At 51.0% G+C, this 19,506-nt stretch overlaps 1 protein-coding gene across 1 annotated transcript; it reads left to right on the forward strand.

The window, feature by feature from the left end:
• Positions 1-2,968: 2,968 nt before the first annotated feature.
• LOC309891552 (olfactory receptor 14C36-like) lies at positions 2,969-18,931 on the forward strand (the record flags this gene model as incomplete). The annotated part of the gene is made up of 3 exons (XM_082785912.1): positions 2,969-3,262; positions 11,233-11,699; positions 18,751-18,931. 3 exons carry the CDS (start codon positions 2,969-2,971, stop codon positions 18,929-18,931), a joined length of 942 nt encoding a protein of 313 aa, XP_082642038.1.
• Positions 18,932-19,506: the final 575 nt, after the last annotated feature.

Raw genomic sequence — 19,506 nt, forward strand, 5'->3', positions numbered from 1 at the left:
ACTGCATCAAAAGAGGCCTGGCTATCAGGTCGAGGGAGGTGATTGTCCCCCTCTACTCTGTTCTTGTGAGGCCCCTCTTGGAATACTGTGTCCAGGTCTGGGGCCCCCAGCCCAAGAAGGATGTTGAACTGTTAGCGGGTCCAGAGGAGGGCCATGAAGTTGATCAGAGGGCTGCAGCATCTCTTTTATGAAGAAAGGCTGAGAGATCTGGGGCTCTTCTGCCTACAGTTGTGGGGGGACCTCATTGTTGCTTTTCGGTATTTAAGGGGCCTTATAAAAAGGTGGAGAGAGACTCTTTGCTCAATCAGATAATGACAGGATGAGGGAGGAAAGTTTTCAAACTAAAAGTGGACATTTAGATTACGGGTTAGGAGGAAATTCTCCTAATAATCGCTAGTAGGTCAAGGGAGGTGATTGTCCCGCTCTACTCTGCGCTGGTGCAGCCTCACCTCGAGTACTGTGTGCAGTTCTGGGCACCACAGTATAAAAAGGACATGAAACTGTTGGAAAGTGTCCAGAGGAGGGCTACGAAGATGGTGAAAGGCCTGGAGGGGAAGACGTACGAGGAACGGCTGAGGTCACTGGGCCTGTTCAGCCTGGAGAAGAGGAGGCTGAGGGGAGACCTCATCACAGTCTACAACTTCCTCGTAAGGGGGTGTCGAGAGGCAGGAGACCTTTTCTCCATTAACACTAGTGACAGGACCCGCGGGAACGGGGTTAAGCTGAGGCAGGGGAAATTTAGGCTGGACGTCAGGAGGGGGTTCTTCACAGAGAGGGTGGTTGCACACTGGAACAGGCTCCCCAGGGAAGTGGTCACTGCACCGAGCCTGTCTGAATTTAAGAAGAGATTGGACTGTGAACTTAGGCACATGGTCTGAACTTTTGGGTAGACCTGTGCGGTGTCAAGAGTTGGACTTGATGATCCTTAAGGGTCCCTTCCAACTCAGGATATTCTATGATTCTATGATTCTATGAAATTCTTCAATCAGAGGGTGGTGAGACAGTGGAAGAGGTTGCCCAGAAAGGTTGTGGATGCCTTGTTCCTGGAGGTGTTCAAGACCAGGCTGGCTGAGGCACTGGGTAACCTGATCTAGTGAGTGACATCCCTGTCCATGCCAGGGGGCTTAGAACTGCATGATCTTTAAGATCTCTTCCTCACCAAAATGTTCTTTGATTCTATGTTTCTATGATCCAAGTGCCTGTTGAACACTGACTGTCATGGGACATCAACCAGGTCTCTAGAAAGCCCGTTCCGGTGTTTGACCACCCTCACAGTACAGAATATTTTCCTAATGCCCAGTCTGAACAGCCCCTGGTGCAGCTTTGTGCCTTTCCCACATGTCCTGCCATTGGTTCCCAGGGAGAAGAGACCGGCACCCCTCTCTGAATATTAATAAGTGCTTAGAAGAGATGGAATGCAGCCTGCCTGTCACCTTGTGGCTCTCCATTCTCATAACAGAACAAGAAAAGATGAATCTCGTGTCAAACATTTATTTTGAAATAGGGGAAAAGACACTGCTGGCAGTAAGTGTCCTGTCTATTCCACTGGAGGCTCAGGGACTTGTCAAGAGTTCCCTGTGCTGCTGAGCTGGGCCGGGCTCATGGGCCCAAGGGGAGCTCCTGGCAAGCAGGCAGCACTGTAGAGAGACAGCTCTGCCCAGGAGCAGCTCCTCTGCACAGCGCAGCAGGGCTGGGGGCACTGCCTGCAGGGGACAAGGGCAGTGAGAGAAGGGAGGGAGATGTTAAAGACAGTGTGAAGGGGGGATGCTGAGAGCTCTCTGCAGGAGAAATCTTCACAGCCCTGAACAGGGTAAGTCTCTGGCTGCAGGGCAGCACAGCTGTTGTTCCTGGTGCCATCTCCAGATTTGCAGACAAATCCTGCAGCCTATGGGATCTTTAAGGAGAACCCTTAGAGTTTCTTTTTATATGAGAACAACAAATTCCAAAGCAGAGATTGCCTGCCAAAGCTGTTAGAGGGACAGGACACGAGGATTCCTTCTTATGGAGCCAGCTGCAGGCTGTGCAGCCAGGGTGCAGGCAGGAGCACCCAGGGTTCTGGTGCAGAGCAGGGTCCCTGCTGTTCCCCAGGGGCTGTGTGCCGGGGCAGGGCCTCTGCTCCTGCCAGGCTCAGCCTGCCTGGGGAGCTGTACAGGGTGCTGCAGGAATAAACTGTGGGTGGAAGGAGTCCCTCTGTCAGGGCAGGGCATGGTCCTGCTGGTGCCCAGATGCTGCTGCCTGGGGCAGGCTGCTTCCAGCTCCAGAGCACTCCCAGGGCATCTCAGAGTGGACTCTGCAAGACAAAGGTCAGAGCAAGCGATTCTTGAAGGGAAGCATTCTGTGCTTTGAGATTTCTCCTCTTGCTTTGCTGGGTGGCAGATGGTGATGGCAATTTATTTCTCCATCCTGATGACAACACTGAGTCCCCAGTTCTTTTAACTTCTATTAGCTTAGAGCTGCTCCTGCCTCTGAACTTGGGGAGTTGTCTGCGAAAGGTGTCCTGGGGCAGGATGTGTCTGCCGGGCAGAGCCGAACACACAACGGGTGGGATGGGGTTTGTGAGCAATGGCAGGGAGGAGATGTGGAGACAGGAAGCATCTGCCAGCAGAGATAGCTCAAGGCATGAGAGACTTGGGCAGGGAGGGAGAGGGAGCTACTGCCTGAAACACCAAGGGAAGTAGGATTCAGGCACTCCCTGCCAGGCCTGAAGTGCTGGAACCTTCTGTGCAGCAAGCTCCTGCTCTCCTCTGCCAGCCAGTCACAGTGCCTGGGGTTTTAGGGCATGAACCACCATCTCCTCAGCTGGACCTCCAGAAGAGGAGAGGAGCCTGTGTCCTGCACTGTGATACTCTTACAGCTCAGGGAATGGTGACTTATGTTAGTGAAGGAGTTGGGGTTTGCTCTGAGATGCCTGCCTAACTTGACTCTGCATTTTCCTCCATGGACAGGCAAAGATGCCCTGAGGCAGCAAATGTCCAACAGCAGCTTCCCCACAGAGTTCCTCCTCTTGGCATTTGCAGACACTCACGAGTTGCAGCTCCTGCACTTTGGACTCTTCCTGGGCATCTACCTGGCTGCCCTCCTGGGCAACGGCCTCATTCTCACAGCCATAGCCTGCGACCACCGCCTCCACACCCCCATGTACTTCTTCCTCCTCAACCTCGCCCTTATCGACATGGGCTCCATCTCCACCACTGTTCCCAAAGCAATGGTCAACTCCCTCTGGGACAGAACGACCATTTCTTATGCAGGTTGTGCTACCCAGGTATTTATGTTTGTTGTCTTTGTCACAGCAGAGTTTTATCTTCTCACCATCATGGCCTATGACCGCTACATTGCCATCTGCAAACCTCTGCACTACGGAACAATAATGGACAGCAGAACTTGTGTCAACATGGCAGCAGCTGCCTGGGGCAGTACTTTTCTCTATGCTGTGCTGCACACTGCCAATACCTTTTCCCTTCCCCTCTGCCAAGGCAATGCCCTGGACCAGTTCTTCTGTGAAATTCCCCAGATCCTCAAGCTCTCTTGCTCTGACGTCTACCTCAGGGAAGCTGGGCTTGTTGTGGTTAGTGTCTGCTTAGCCTTTGGGTGTTTTGTCTTCCTTGTGCTTTCTTACGTACAGATCTTCAGAGTTGTGCTGAGGATCCCTTCAGAGCAGGGCCGGCACAAAGCCTTTTCCACGTGCCTCCCTCACCTGGCCGTGGTCTCCCTCTTCATCAGCAATATTGTGTTTGCCTATCTGAAGCCCCCTTTCAAGTCCTCCTCATCCCTGAATCTTTTGCTGGCGGTTCTGTACTCGGTGGTGCCTCCAGCAGTGAACCCCCTCATCTACAGCATGAGGAACAAAGAGCTCATGGATGCTGTTAGGAAACTGATTTGGGGGATGTTTTTTAGTACTCATAAAGTTTCCTTCACTCTACAGAAATGAAAATCGTTCATCCCATTCCAAAATGTTCTTTTTTCTTCTTTGTTTTTATCATTATTTATTAAATTGCTTTTTCCTTATTGTCATATTGACTGATTTTGCTTCTTGTATTCCCACATAAATATTTGGATTCCTCCCACTGCAATGAATGCATGAAACCGCTCTGTGTCATATGGATGCTTTCTGCATGTACTTGTAACTGTGAGTCAGTGAATTATCTCATAAAAACTTTGTAATAAACAGGATAACCCATGTGGACTGCCTGAAGGCTGGAATTTCCTACTCAAGCCTGTGCCAAAAAATAGCTCTCTACTAGGGTCTGTTCCTTGTTAGGTTCAGGAGGGAATGGCTCATTGTTACACTGTGACCTGTCAGAGACCTAGGGCTAGATTTAAGACTCACCCATAGGTGTCTGCTCACAGGAGAGGCAGCAAATGGTCACTGCATTACATAGCCAGGGCTGTTCCCACATCTGACCTGTAGATGATGTCCTTCACGAGGGGAATCTGCAGCTGCCTGCAGAGCCCAGGGTACCTCCAGGAACAGCAGAGCATGGCATGGGCACTGACTGCAGCCCCTCTGAAAGTGAGAGATCTCCCACCGTGAGCTCAGCCACAGGGAAAGAACTAAAGCCAGTTATTCATAATGAACCTGCAACTCTGCAGTCTCAGAGAAGAGAGTGGACCTGAAGCAGGCAGAGTGAAGGGAAGCTGGTCAATGATTCATTTCCCCCTTCGCAGAGTACCTCTGTCTGGTCCAGCCCAGTGATCTGGACCTGTCTGGGTCTGCTTCCCAACCTGACCAGCGCGGCCATGCAGATTCACCCCACAGCACCACAGCCCATTTCCTCTGCACAGCAGCACTACCAGCTTGAGGATCACATGTGGGGAGCACAGGGACAGCCATTCACCACTGCCCAAGGGGAACTGATCTTTGAAATTCGACCAGCTCCACCCTTCCGCTGGCCTCATTGTTTGTACTAGGGGAACAGACATCAAGACAGTGGATCAGCACTGGGTCATAGGCCCAGAGATTTTCAATACCGATCTGCAGAAAACACTAACTAACCTGATCTACCAGTAGAGCTATCACTGCTCAGGGAAGATGATGGTAGTGAACACCTCCAGAGGTCCCTTCTGACTCAGGGAAGAAAGGGCTGGACTGTACAGTCAGAGTGCATGACAATCCTGTGTTTTGAGGTCTTTGAGGCTGGTGTTTGTAAATCCTTCCTCCTCAAGGTTACACAGTGAGCGGGGTAATTCTCAAAATGAGGATCTGACCCATGGGAGCTTGTAGTACAACAGGTGTAATGTTTAGCCTGGAGAAGAGGTGGCTCAGGGGCAACCTTATCTCTCTCTAAAGGCACCTTAAAGGAGGCTGTAGCGAGGTGGGAATTGGTCTGTTCTCCAACATGCCTGGTGATAGCACAAGGGGGAATGAGTGAAAGTTGCACCAGGGGAGATTTAGGTTGGATATTAGGAAGAACCTCTTTACCAAAAGGGTTGTTAGGCATTGGAAGAGGCTGCCCAGGGAAGTGGTTGAGTCACCATTCCTGGAGGTCTTTAAAAGACGTTTGGATGTAGAGCTTAGGGATATGGTTTAGTGGGGACTGTTAGTGTTAGGTCAGAGGTTGGACTAGGTGAACTTGGAGGTCTCTTCCAACCTAAATGATTCTGTGATTCTCTGATTCTGTGAAAAACTTGTGTGTTGAGATAAAGACAGTTTAATAGGAGAGAAAAGGAAGAGGAAAAATAATGATAATATTATCATTTATGATTAATAATAATAAATATTTTTATTACTATTATTGAATGTACAAAGCAAGAGATGCTCTAGGCAATTACTCAGCACACCCTGACTGACGCCCAGCCCATCCCCAAGCGGCTGTCTCTTGATCCCGACCAGTCTGCATCAGGATCACCTCTGCAGGTCTCTTGACCTTGTCTCTTGACTAGGTCTCTTGACCTTTGGCAGGGCTGATAGATAGGGCTTTAAACGGGGGAAGGGGATAAAAGCAGGTATGTCAGTGATGAACTACGGGATGGTGCACTAGAATCAGAGGGACTGTGTGCCGGTGAGGTCCTTCGGTTGGCTCCCCAAGGTGATGTGTGTAGGGAGGTGCATTTGAAGTGCTTCTACATGAACGCACACAGTATAAGGAATAAAATGGACGAGCTAGAAGTCTGGGTTAGAAATGGATGAGCTAGAAGACTGGGCTAGAAGCCCAGTCCCACAGCTACGACATCATCAGCATAAGCAAAACCTGGTGGGATGAGTCCTGTGGCTGGTGTGCTGCAATAGATGTTTACAGGCTCTTCAGGAGGGACAGGCAGGGTAGGCGAGGTGGCGGGGTGGCGATGTATGTGAAGCATGGGCTGGACTGCATGGATCTTCAAGTTGGGGATGGCAAAGTTGAGAGCCTCTGGGTAAGGATTAAGGGATGAACAAATAAAGAGGATGTAATTGTGGGAATCTATTACAGACCACCCGGCCAGGATGGCAACACTGAAGAATTATTCTTTGCAGAACTAAGAGATGCCCCGAAATCAATTGCCCTTGTCCTTATGGGAGATTTCAACTTGCCAGATGTCAACTGGGATCACCACATGGCTGACACGAGCAAGTCCAGGAGGTTCATAAAGCACCTAGATGATAACTTCTTGGTGCAGGTGCTAAGGGAGCCAACTAGGAAAGGTGCCCTCCTTGATCTATTGCTGGAAAACAGAGAGGGTCTTGTGGGAGATGTGGCAATTAACAACCATCTCGGTCATAGTGACCATGAAGTGGTTGAGTTTAGAATTTATGGTGACAGGAGGAAAAGTGCCACCAAAACTTCAGCCCTGGATATGGGGAAAGCAGACTTCAGGCTGCTCAGAGGACTAGTCAGCAAGGTCCCCTGGGAAGCTGCTTTTGAAGGCATTGGCGTCCATCAGTGCTGGTCAATCTTTAAGCACTGCCTCCTAAAAGCACAAGATCAGGCAATTCCAAAATATCAGAAGTCAGGCAGGTGGGGCAGAAGGCCGACCTGGTTGAACAGGGATCTTCTACTGGAGCTTAGATGGAAAAAGAAAGTGTATGACTGCTGGAAGGAGGGTCAGGTGACAAGGAAGGAATACAGGGATGCTGTTTGTGTTTGTAGGGAGAAAATTCGTGGGGCCAAAGCCCAACCAGAGTTGAAGCTGGCCATGTCTGTGAGACACAATAAAAATGTTTTTTTTTTTTTTTAGATATGTTAACAGAAAAAGGAGAACCAAAGAATACATAGGTCCACTACTTGATGTGGAAGGTCTCCTCACAGACAAGGACAAAGGCAAAGCAGAGATGTTTAATGCCTTCTTCACCTCTGTCTTCAATGCTGATGATGGGCTTCCAAACCCCAGGTGCCCTGAACTGGAGGACCATGGAGGTGGGAATGACAAACTCCCAACCGACCCTGAATGTGTGCAGGATTTGCTGCTCCACCTCGATCCATACAAGTCCATGGGTCTGGATGCATCCATCCCAGGGTGCTTAAAGAGCTGGCTGATGTCATTGTGGGACCTCTCTCAATTATTTTTCAACGATGTTGGAAATCTGGAGAGGTCCCAGTAGAGTGGAAGCTGGCAAATGTGCCAATTTTCAAGAAGGGTAAGTAAGAAGACCCTAGCAATTACTGGCCAGTCAATCTCACATCAGTGCCTGGTAAAATTATGGAGAAGATGATTCTTGAAGTTATTGAGGTGCACCAGGGGGACAATGCAGTCATTGGTCCCAGCCAACATGGGTTCATGAGGGGTAGGTCCTGCCTAACAAATCTGATTTCCTTTTATGATAAGGTCACCCATCTAGTTGACCAAGGGAAAACAGATGATGGGATTTTTTTGGACTTCAGCAAGGCTTTTGACACAGTTTCCCATAGGATCCTACTGGACAAAATGTCCAGCATAGAACTTAACAAAAATCATACGATGGGTGAGCAATTGGCTGACGGGCAGGGCTCAAAGGGTTGTGGTAAATGGGGCCACATCTGGCTGGCAGATGGTCACTAGTGGGGTCCCTCAAGGCTCCATTTTAGGGCCAGTCCTCTTCAATGTCTTTATAAATGAGTTGGATGTAGGACTAGAAGGTGTTTTGAGGAAATTTGCCGATGACACCAAATTTGGAGGAGTTGTGGAGTCAGCTGAGGGTGGAAAGGTCTTGCAGAGAGACCTGGACAGATTGGAGAGCTGGGCGATCACCAACCACATGAAGTTTAACAAAGGCAAGTGTCGGGTCCTGCACCTGGGACGGGACAACCCTGGCTATACGTACAGACTGGGCGATGAGACGCTGGAGAGCAGCCTAAAAGAGAGGGATCTGGAGGTCGTGGTAGACAGCAAGTTGAATATGAGCCAGCAGTGTGCCCTGGCAGCCAGGAGGGCCAACCGTATCCTGGGGTGCATCAAGCCCAGCATCGCTAGTCAGTCAAGGGAGGTGATTGTCCCTCTCTACTCTGCGCTGGTCTGGCCTCACCTCAAGTACTGTGTGCAGTTCTGGGCACCACAGTACAGGAAGGACATTAAACTGTTAGAGAGTGTCCAGAGGAGGGTGAAGAAGATGGTGAAGGGCCTAGAGGGGAAGACGTATGAGGAGTGGCAGAGGTCATTGGGCCTGTTCAGCCTGGAGAAGAGGAGGCTGAGAGGGGACCTCATTGGGGTCTACAACTTCCTCATGAGGGGGAGTGGAGAGGCAGGTGACTTATTCTCTGTAAACACCAGTGATAGGACCCACGGGAATGGTGTTAAGCTGAGGCAGGGGAAGTTTAGGCTGGACATCAAGAAGAGGTTCTTCACCAAGAGGGTGGTTGCACACTGGAACAGGCTCTTCAGGGACATAGTCACTGCACCAAGCCTGTATGAATTTAAAAAGTGATTGAACTGTGCACTTAGTCACATGGTCTAAACTTTTGGGCAGACCCATGCAGTGCCAGGAGTTGGATTTGATAATCCTTATGGATCCCTACCAACTCGGGATATTCTATAATTCTATGATTCTATGACCTTACTTTTTTACAACAAAATCGTCTTTCAGAAGGATTTGAATTATTTTCTTCCCCTTCTCAAATACTTCTGCTATGTTAGCCCACTCAGTGATGCCATCAATACATTGGAGGTGTCGCACCATTGTCCTGCTATTGACAATGCACATCCCCATCTTCAGGAAGATCCCTGAGCAATATATAATGTAAAGGGAAAGGATCTCCCTTCTCAGAGGCCAGGGATCAAGGCTCAGCCTTTGTGCTTGGTGAAACATATCCAGTTTTTCCAAAGATCAGTGTCAATTTCACATTGCCTTTGCCTCCTTGGCCTCACTGCCTCCACTGTTTGGCTCTAATGAGCTCCAAGGGAGGCTATGTAAGTTCTGGCCCTTGGAGGGAAACTCTAGGAAACTTACATCTGACTTGGACTTCTTGAAAGAGTTCTTCAATTTGCTGTCAGTACCTGAGGTTCGTGGACTCATCACCAAAGACACCAGAGGGGTGATTCCAATGCCTTGGGCTAGGCCTCTGCTGCTGAGCTGGGCCAGGCACCTGGGACAGAGAGAGCTCCTGGCAAGAGGGCCCTGATGCAGAGAAACAGCTGAGCCCAGAAGCAGCTCCTCTGCACAGTGTAGCAGGGCTGGGGCCTCTGACTGCAGGTGGCATGGGGAGACGACAGAAGGAGAGAGGGCTTGGAGGCAGTTAAGAGCGGGAGGATGCTGAGAGCTGACTGCAGGAGAAATCTGCACAACCCTTGACAAGGTAAGTCTCTGGCTGCAGGGCCATGCAGCTGCAGGTCCTAGAAGGGTCTCCTCCTGGGTCTTGTTTCAGGGAGGGCAGTGGACAATGTTGTAGGCTTTGAGATTCCTGCTGGTTTGCACTGTGAGGTGAGGAAGTCTGGCAGAAGCCCCTTGGAATGCCCTAAGGCAGGTGCCCCCAGTCATCCCAGAACACCCTGCCCTGGCTGGCCATGCCGGGCTCTCTGTCAGCTGCCCCGTAGCTCCTGCAGCCATGGAGGTGCCCCTTGGCAGGGCCCTGTTGGTGGCAGGGTGCTGCAGGGCAGCGCTGAGCACATCCATGTGGGATGGGGTCTGTGAGCACAGGCAGGGGGAAAGAAGAGGTGGGCGCAGAACAGCAGCTCCCGGCAGGGACAGCTGCAGGCAGCAGAGAGAGAGGGATTTGGCCAGAAGGAGCTGTTGCTAGAAATGCCATGGCAGGGGGGATTCGGGCACCACGCGGCCATGCCCTGCAGTGCAGACGCCTTCCCCTGGAGCAGCCCCTCCCTGGCCTCCTCTCCCCCCTGCAGCCCATGGGCTGTGGGACATGCAGGGCCAGCACAGCAGGCAGAGCCCAGATGAGGAGAAACTCCCAAGCTCCTTCTGACCCTGTACCAAAGCGCCCCAAGGAGAAGACACCTCCATGCTAAGGTCATGTCTGTGTTGCTGGATGGCTGTATGTGGGCACCTGGAGTGAGGCCTCTGCACCCCTAGCTAGGAAGGAAGGGCTGAGTTTGTGGTCTGGCACCCAGAGACAAGGTAAGGATTCTGCCAAGCTGCATTTGGACTGGGACTTCTCTGCTCTCAGCTGCCTCCAGTTTCTTCTCAGGGAAACACCTGAGCATGATTGTCGTCCTAATCATTACAGGGGTAACTACTAGAAAATAAAGCAAAGAAAATCCTACTTTGCTCTGCACTGTGGTTGGAGATGTTTGCAAGAGTACTGCAAAGCTCAATGATCTGAGAGGTGGACTGAACCTGTTTCACTATGTTCCTTTTTCCCTCGTGCTGTACAGTAGGAAGGACTCCTCTAGAGCCCAAAGCAGCCCCTGCTCCCAGTGCCTCCCTCAGCCAACACCAGCTGCAGCTCGAGCAAGAGAGCTGCAGAACAGTTCTCGTGCTAAGAGAGAGGCTCTGTTTGGGGGTGTTATAAGACTTGCATTAGGTTTTCCTCAGAGAATTATGTTCTAACTTTGTTTTGCTTTCTCCTCTTCAACAGACAGCCTTGACAAAGTCAGAGAATGTCCAACAGCAGCTCTGTGAGCGAGTTCCTCCTCCTGCCATTCGCAGACACACACGAGCTGCAGCTCCTGCACTTCGGGCTATTCCTGGGAATTTACCTGGCTGCCCTCTTGGGCAACGGCCTCATCCTCACCGCTGTAGCCTGCGACCACCGCCTCCACACCCCCATGTACTTCTTCCTCCTCAACCTCGCCTTCCTCGACCTGGGCTCCATCTCTACTAGTGTCCCCAAAGCCATGGCCGACTCCCTCTGGGACACCAGGACCATTTCCTCTCAAGGATGTGCTGCACAGGTCTTACTGTTTGCCTTCTTTCTCACAGCAGAGTATTCCATTCTTACTGTCATGGCCTATGACCGCTACATTGCCATCTGCAAGCCCCTGCACTACGGGAGCCTGCTGGGCAGCAGAGCTTGTGCCCAGATGGCAGCAGCTTCCTGGGGCAGTGGCTTTCTCAATGCTGTCCTGCACACGGCCAATACATTTTCACTGCCCCTCTGCCAAGGCAATGCCCTGGACCAGTTCTTCTGTGAAATCCCACAGATCCTCAAGCTCTCCTGCTCAGATGCCTACCTCAGAGAAGTCTGGACACTTCTGTTTAGTATTTCCTTAGCATTAGTTTGCTTTGTCTTCATTGTGCTGTCCTATGTGCAGATCTTCAGGGCCGTGCTGAGGATGCCCTCTGAGCAGGGCCAGCACAAAGCCTTTTCCACGTGCCTCCCTCACCTGGCCGTGGTTTCCCTGTTTCTCAGCACTGTCATGTTTGCCTACCTGAAACCCCTCTCACTCTCCTCCCCAACTCTAAATCTCGTGGTGTCATTTCTGTACTCGGTGGTGCCTCCAGCAGTGAACCCCCTCATCTACAGCATGAGGAATAAGGTGCTCAAGGATGCAGTCTGGAAATTCTTGGAATACATGCTTCTTCAAATCAATAATGTGCTTTAAAGTTCCTAATTTATTTCAGAAACTGAGGAAAATCTTTTGTTTTCTCTATTACTCCTTTATTTTCTCTTATTGTGTTTTTCTTCCATTTCTTGCTTTGATCTAGAGAAGCTTATTCTTAGCCTCCTACCTGTTATTTTGTTCTTTACTTTGAGACAATCATCATCTGGAGCTATGATCGGGTCTCTTCTATAGATACAGATAAAAAAGAAGCCACGAGAACTTCATTGGTCTCAGCTCCTGTTTGTTTCCACCTGCTCTGGAGCTGGGGGAATAGCCCCAGCATGCAGGAGGGGCTCAGGGCCCAGAGCCCGGCTGCCACATGAAGGAGTGTTGTGGTTTAACCCTGTCAGCAGCTAAACACCACACAGCATTTCGCTCACCCTTCCCCTTCCCTCTCTGTGAAGGGAGAAATGGGAAAGTGGAGCCTGTGGGTTGAGATAAAGACAGGTTATTAAGACAGGAAAATAATAATTATAATAGTAATAATAATAGTGCTACTACTAGTAATGTGTACGAAACAAGTGATGCATAATGCAATTGCTCACCACCTGCTGATTGATGCCCAGCCTAACCCCGAGCAGCCCACCCCCCACCCCCGCTAGCCACCCCTATATATTGTTTAGCATGACGTCAGATGGGATGGAATACCCCTTTGGCTAGTTTGGGTCAGCTGTCCTGGGTCTGTCCCCTCCCAGCTCCTGCTGCACCCCCAGCCTGCCCACTGGCAGGACAGAGTGAGAAGCTGAAAAGTCCTTGGCTTGGTGTAAGCACTGCTCTGCAACAATTCAAACATCAGCATGGTATCAGCACTCTTCTCATCCTAAGCCAAAACATAGCACCCTACCAGCTACTAGGAGGAAAATGAACTCTATCCTAACTGAAACCAGGACAAGGAGTGAGCCCTGGTGGCCCTTGGGCTGCCCCTCACTGCCTGCTGGGCTCTGCCTCTCTGCTGCCTTTGGGTCAGGGCTGCTGCTTCCCTGGAGCCATGACTGCAGCAGAACAAGGCCTTTTCACTGCTGCTGTCATTTCACTTCCACAGTCTCCACCTTTTCCTTGCCACTTTCTATTATCCCACAGATGGACCTTGTGTACCTTGGTGACAGTCCTTTGCCTGTGGCAGTCCTGTGACTGTAGGCAGCAGAAGGGAACGTGCCAGTGACAGAGCTGGCCTCCCTGCTAGCATGACAGTAAAAAAAGGGGCTTCAGAAGGCAAACCCAGAAGCCTGGACACCTCTTCCAGTGCTGCTGTTAGAGGCAGAGCCTAGGGGTTGCTCCCTGCTCCTTGTTTTCTGGGCAAGTTCATCGAATGAAGGACACCGGCTTAAAGTCCCAGGGTGGTCTGACAGCAACCAAGTCCTGCACCATTTATGGTGGCATTTGCCCAATTAGACAACAACCGTTTTTGGACTCATCTACATAGCACTGTGCCCCCTGCAGTAGGGCCGATGGCTGATGTCTGCCTGGAGAGGAATCTGGAGCTGCCAGGAGATGTCAGGGGAACTCAGGGACAGTGTGTTCCATGTGTAGTGACTAGAACTGCATCTGAGTGGCCATCAAAAGAAGGGTCTGGTAGAGTTGAATCTGAGGAGTCCATGGGCTATGGGGGCTCTGCAATGCCATGAGAAGAAGTGAACTGCCAGCAGGCAAAGGCCCATAAGATGCAGATTAATTGAGGACACCCTCTTTGGAGACTCAAGGGCAAGGTCTGGTGCAGCACTTGCCTGCCATTTGTGACCTTAGAGACAACCCATAATGCTGCAAGTACTGCCCTGTGCTGCTGAGACACTAGGGCAGATGGAAAGGGGCTCAGCAGCAGAGATCCCCATGGAGTTGGGTCTGCTGACCACCCAGAGAAAAACAGGCAGGGCAGAATCCTCCGGGGGTCCTCAGGAACCACAGCCCCCTGGCTCTGCACAGCAGCACCACTCAGGGTCCTCCATTTCCTGAGCCGTGGCTGACCCCAGCCCGGCAGGGAGCTCAGCATGGCCCTTGCAGCCCCCTGCCCTGGGCCTGCCTCGCCTCTTGGCCTCGGCCCTGACCTTGTCTCTACTGGCAGGAGACCTCTTAACATGCGCTTCCTGGCCTCCCCTCGCCTCCAGACAGCTGCTGCCCACTCAGGCTGCTGGCACAAATGTGTCCTCACAAGCAGCACCACTCCTTGGGCTGCCTCTCCTGGCCTCCCCCACCCCACTGCCTTGACTTCTTGTCTCTGCTGGGCTGCACCTTCCCAACCGAAATGTGTCCCTTGGCTGTCATCTCCCTCTCTGTTTCCCCACATGAAGGTATATATGGGGTGGGATGTATTACCATTACATGTGGAAGTGTTTTTGTAATCCGCGTTGGTGATGGCACAAAAACACAGTTCCTTCACCAGTGACCTATAGAATCATAGAATCATAGAATCATAGAATATCCTGAGTTGGAAGGGACCCTTAAGGATCATCAAGTCCAACTCTTGACACCGCACAGGTCTACCCAAAAGTTCAGACCATGTGCCTAAGTTCACAGTCCAATCTCTTCTTAAATTCAGACAGGCTCGGTGCAGTGACCACTTCCCTGGGGAGCCTGTTCCAGTGTGCAACCACCCTCTCTGTGAAGAACCCCCTCCTTATGTCAAGCCTAAATTTCCCCTGCCTCAGCTTAACCCCGTTCCCGCGGGTCCTGTGAGTATCTGCCTCACCTCTGTTGGCTACCCTGTTCCTGAGAAAGAAGCATCTCCTAAGGCAGCATGGTGAAGGACACAAAGGCTGTCAGAGCACCCTGTGCAATGTGCCCAGCAGCTCTGCAACACCACGAAAGTGCGCTTCCTGCCTACATGTTTTGGTTCTAGAATGGCTCCTATGGACCCAGGGTAACTTTTTCCCTGCCCTCATGAAGGCTTTGTGTTCCCCCAGACATCTCGGAGGCAGTGGCCCCCCCTGTATCAAAAACTGAAAGCAGTCCTGAAGGATGAATTAGGCAAAAGCTGAAACTTCTGACACGACAAAACCTCTTCAAGACCTCTTCCTCTATGGGGCCTGCCAGGGACTTAGGAAGAGAGGATCTCACAAACTATGTGCAGAGCAGGTGCATCTGCTGGCTTGTCATGGAGATCAGCAGATGTCAGCCTAAAGGCACAGATCCCAGCCAGGAGTCAAGGGATGACCTGTCAGCTGCTTCAGAAAGAAGTCAACTCACAGGCTGTTTAACAGCCATTTGCTTCCTACTGGACTTTCTGGACTTACTGAAGTTTCTGAGGCACCACTGCCCTCGTAATATCATACTTATAAAACACTCCCTTCTTGGGCCAGAATCTGCCCAGGTAGAAGTGAGCTGGTTGTGATCCTTCCAGCCCATGGCACTGCTGCTGGACTCCCAGCCTCTCTGACGCACAGCAGCTAGTTCCACCAGATCATCCCCCTTCCACCAGATCAGGGGGATGAGTACCCAGAGAACAACTGGTCTTGCCGCTAAAGACTGAGGCAAAGAAGGCATTAAGCACCTCAGTCTTTTCCTCATCTCTTGTCACTAAGTTTCCTCCCACATCCAGTAAAGGATGGAGATTCTCCTTAGTCTTCTTTTTTCTGTTTATGTATTTATAAAAACATTTTCTGTTATCTTTAACAGCAGTAGCCAGAGTGAGCTCCAGATGAGCTTTGGCCTTTCTCATTTTGTCCCTGCACAGTCTCATGACATCCTGATAGCCCTCCTGAGAGGCCTGCCCTCTTTTCAAATGTCCTAAACTCTCTTTTTCTTCCCAAACTCTAGCAGCAACTCTCTGTTCAGCCAAGCCACTCTTCTTCCACATTGGCTCGTCTTTGGGCACATAAGGACAGACTGCTCCTGAGCCTTTAAGATTTCCTTCTTCAAGAGTGCCCAGCTTTTCTGGACTCCTCTGCCCTTCAGAACTGCCTCCCAAGAGACTCTGCCAGCCAGTGTCCTGAGGAGCTCAAGGTCTGCCCTCTGGGAGTCCAAGACCGTGTTTTTACTGATCCCTCTCCTGACTTCACCAAGAATGGAGAACTCTAACATTTCGCGGTCACTCTGCCCAAGCCAGCTCCCAACCACAACATTTCCCACCAGTCCTTCTCTGTTTGTGAAGAGAAGGTCTAGCAGGGCACCTCCCCTGGTAGGCTCACTAACCAGCTGCGTCAGGAAGCTTTCTTCCACTCTCTCCAGAAACCTCCTGGACTTCTTCCACTGAGCTGTATTGCATTTCCAGGATATATCTGTGAAGTTGAAGTCCCCCATGAGAACAAGCACTGATGATTTTGCAACTTTTGCCAGCTGCCTGTAGAATTCCTCATCTGTCTCCTCATCGTGGTTTGGCAGTCTATAAGATATCCCCACCAGGCTGCCTGCCTTGTTGGCCTTCCTGCTGACCCTATCCCACAGGGACTCAACATTATCATTCTCAGCCTCGAGTTTCACAACATCAAAACACTTTCTAATATAGAGCTATGCCACCACTCCTTCTGTGCTGCCTGTCCCTTCTGAAGAGCTTATAGCCAGACATTGCAGTACTCTAGTCATGGGAGTGCTCCCACCAAGTTTCAGTGATGGCAACCAAGTCATAGCTTGCCTTTTGTTTCTTTGCTATTGAACAATGGCTAGAGCTATATTATAATGGACATTCAACAATAAAATCTCTGTTTATGGCCCAGAGGAATTTGACACTTGAAACATCACTCAAATGTCACCATGGCACCTCCAATGTCACCTGGTGTCTGCATCTGAACAGCTCCCTTCTGCTCTCTGTCTCCATTCAATATGCTGGGAGCTGAGACAGGCAGCTGACATGCAGCTGCCTGGTTTGTGCCCACCTGAACCAGGTCAAGAGGAATCCCAAATTGTGTGGGTTGTGTTTGGAATGGGAGAGGAAGCTGAGCCCCCTTGTAGCCTCTGGACAGCAAATAAAGAAGTAGACGCCTTGTTTTACTCAGCTGAAACACTTCTCTCAGCAGGGGGAAGGCAGGTCCCTCCCTGTCCTTGCCTGGGTGTTCTGCCTAAAACCAGGACATGGAAAAGTGATTCTTGGACCTCATAGTTTTTCTGTATGAGGAATAACAGTGCTGGAATAGTTTCCTTCTGAAGTAGTGGGAGGGAACATCAGTGATTACTTGTCTGTTTCAAAGTTGATTCCTCTGGAGGCACAGGGACATGTCAAGAGCTCCCTGTGCTGCTGAGCTGGGCCGGGCTCCTGGGCCCAAGGGGAGCTCCTGGCAAGAGGGCAGCACTGCAGAGAGACAGCTCTGCCCAGGAGCAGCTCCTCTGCACAGCACAGCAGGGCTGAGGGCACTGCCTGCAGGGAACAAGGGCAGCTGAGAGAAGGGAGGGAGATGTTAAAGGCAGAGTGGAGGGGGGATGCTGAGAGCTCACTGCGGGAGAAATCTTCAGAGCCCTGAACAGGGTAAGTCTCTGGCTGCAGGGCAGCACAGCTGTTGTTCCTGGTGCCATCTCCAGATTTGCTGGCAAATCCCTCAACCTATGGGAGCTTTCAGGAGGACGCTTAATGTTTGGATAAGAGGAGAACGACAAGCTCCGGAACAGTGATTATCTGCCATAAATAACTGAAGGACAGGACATGAAGTTTCTTTCTCACAGGGCTGGCTGCAGCCAGGTTGCAGTCAGGGGTGTCCAGGGCTGTGGTGCAGAGCAGGGTCCCTACTGTGCCCCAGGGGCTGTGTGCTGGGGCAGGGCCTCTGCTGCCTGCCAGACTCAGCACTCAGCCTGCCTGGGGAGCTGCCCAGGGTGCTGCGGGGAGAAGCTGTGGGTGGAAGGAGCACCCCCTCCCCTGGCAGGGCAGGCAGGGCAGGGTCCTGCTGTTGCCCAGACGCTGCTTCCTGGGGTAGGCAGCTCTCAGCTCTACAGCACCCCCAGGGCATCTCTGGCAGTGATTCTTGACAAGATGGACCAACTCCTACACTACCTGCATGGAAGGCACTCTCTAGAGTCTCTGCTCTCATTTTCCTGCCCTGAAGAGCAGTCAGGAGAACACTAATGGAGTTGTCTGCTTGCTGAGGAGGTTTCGATGAAACATAACATATAACTATAGGTATTGCTCAGAGAAATATCTCTAACTTGTTCCGTGTCTTTTCCACCACTCACAGCCATCCTTGCTCTGAGGCAGCAAATGTCCAACAGCAGCTTCCCCACTGAGTTCCTCCTCCTGCCATTTGCAGACACACGAGAGCTGCAGCTCCTGCACTTTGGGCTCTTCCTGGGCATCTACCTGGCTGCCCTCCTGGGCAATGGCCTCATCCTCACTGCTGTAGCCTGTGACCACCGCCTCCACACCCCCATGTACTTCTTCCTCCTCAACCTCACCCTCCTCGACCTGGGCACTATTACCACCACTCTTCCCAAAGCCATGGCCAATTCCCTCTGGGACACCATGGCCATTTCCTATGCAGGTTGTGCTGTTCAGGTTTTTTTCTGTTTCTTTTTCCTTTCAGCAGAGTTTTCTATTCTCACCATCATGGCCTACGACCGCTACATTGCCATCTGCAAACCCCTGCACTACAGAACAATAATGAACAGCAGAACTTGTGTCAACATGGCAGCAGCTGCCTGGGGCATTATTTTTCTCTATGTTGTGCTGCATACTGCCAATACATTTTCCCTTCCCCTCTGCCAAGGCAATGCCCTGGACCAGTTCTTCTGTGATATTCCCCAGATCCTCAAGCTCTCCTGCTCAGATGCCTACCTCAGAGAAGTTGGGCTTCTTATGCTTAGTGTCGCTGTAGCATCTGGCTGTTTTGTTTTCCTTGTGCTGTCCTATGTGCAGATCTTCAGGGCTGTGCTGAAGATCCCCTCACAACAGGGACGGCACAAAGCCTTTTCCATGTGCCTCCCTCACCTGGCCGTGGTCTCCCTGTTCATCAGCAGTGGCACATTTGCCTACCTGAAGCCTCCCTCTATGTCCTCCTCTTCTCTGAATCTTTTGCTGGCAGTTCTGTACTCAGTGGTGCCTCCAGCAGTGAACCCCCTCATCTACAGCATGAGGAACCAGGAGCTGAAGGATGCAGTGTGGAAAGTGATGACTGGAGTTTTTCAGAAGCAATAAATGGCCTGTTTTCTTCTGCATATCACTCATAATGTAACTCATTATATTCCCAAATGTTTGTTTTCTGTGAGTGCGCTTTGCTGTTTGTTGTTGTTGTTGTTGTTTTTTGCCTTGCTTATGATTGTGTCTGCAAAGGTACAAAGACATAACATTTTTCCTCCCCGTCATTTCAGTATCTACCTGCCTTGGGTGACTCCAAGACTTGGTGGAAACAATGAGCCAGGCTCTCTGTATATTTCAATAAAAGAAAGGACCCTGCAGTGACTTTCTTGCCTGAGATCCTTCCTCAGATACCTGTGGTGGAACTGCAGAGGCACTTGGCTGTGTTCAGAGGTGGAGGGGAGAAGAGTCCTGGCACAGCAGCATTGCCAGGGAGCCTGACGGTTTGGTCTGTCCTGAGGTGCTCTCTTTAATGTCCCACTCTCTCCTTCAGAGCCCTTCTCTTGCTGTGAGTTCTGATTGCTCTTGTTGCTTGCTCATTGTGCTGCTGTGGGGAAGTCCTTTGTCCACAGGCCAGGGTCTCTAACACAGCTGGCTCCGTACCAGCACCTCCAGCATGAAAGGGGATCTGGCAC

This window comes from Aythya marila, assembly GCF_965140915.1.
Source record: "Aythya marila genome assembly, contig: HAP1_HAP1_SCAFFOLD_158, whole genome shotgun sequence".
Classification (NCBI taxonomy): domain Eukaryota; kingdom Metazoa; phylum Chordata; class Aves; order Anseriformes; family Anatidae; genus Aythya; species Aythya marila.